Genomic DNA, 844 nt, shown 5'->3' on the forward strand with positions numbered 1-844 from the left:
TGGGATGTGCGCCTATTGTGACAGAGAACAGTGAGAACCAGGGCAAGCCACACGCTTCTTTTTTGTTCTTAACCTTAATTTTAATATTCTGTTATTATTATTGTGTGTGTGCATGTGGTGTGTGTGAGGGGGCACATGTGCTGTGGTGTGCATGTGGAGGTCAAACAGCTTACACGAGCTCGTTCTCTCCTTCACCTTTATGTGGGTTCTGGGGATCAAACTTGGGTTGTCAGGCTAGTTCTACAAGTGTTTTTAGCCACTGAGTTATTTCACTGGCCTCACACACACACACACTTTTAAAACCTCTTCTTTTCAGGCTTGGGCTTTTGGTTCCGGCAACATGGCTAAACGCACCAAGAAGGTCGGGATTATCAGGAAATATGGGACCCGCTACGGTGCCTCCCTCCAGAAGATGGTGAAGAAGATTGAAATTAGCCAGCATGCCAAGTACACTTGCCCTTCTGTGGCAAGACCAAGATGAGGAGATGCCGTTGGCATCTGGCACTATGGATCCTGCATGAAAACAGTAGCTGGTGGGGCTTGGACCTACGACACCACTTCTGCCATCACAGTGAAGTCTGCCATCAGAAGTCTCGAGAAACTGAAAGACCAGTAGAAGCACTACCGTTTGAGATGTGCCTCGTCTGCAATAAATGGGTTAATTTACACACACACACAAATCAGCCCTCTTCTTACAACATACCCACTAATGTTCATTGCCAAACTAATTCTTATGCCAAGTTCACTCAATGGAGAAATGAATAATGTATATTAGAGAAGCGTGATGAACTTCTCTAATATAATATACTCTACTGCAAACACTAAGCATCATCTAATTACCAGA

At 44.5% G+C, this 844-nt stretch overlaps 1 protein-coding gene across 1 annotated transcript; it reads left to right on the forward strand.

Annotated features, from left to right (window-relative positions):
* The first annotated feature begins 340 nt into the window (after window positions 1-340).
* LOC129674624 (60S ribosomal protein L37a-like) lies at window positions 341-616 on the forward strand. Its single transcript, XM_055604729.1, is given in 3 exon segments — window positions 341-455; window positions 458-485; window positions 487-616. Coding segments are annotated over 3 exon segments (273 nt in total).
* The last annotated feature ends 228 nt before the right edge of the window (window positions 617-844 follow it).

Source organism: Psammomys obesus, unplaced genomic scaffold (assembly GCF_907164565.1).
Source record: "Psammomys obesus unplaced genomic scaffold, mPsaObe1.curated_primary_1811, whole genome shotgun sequence".
Taxonomy (NCBI): Eukaryota; Metazoa; Chordata; class Mammalia; order Rodentia; family Muridae; genus Psammomys; species Psammomys obesus.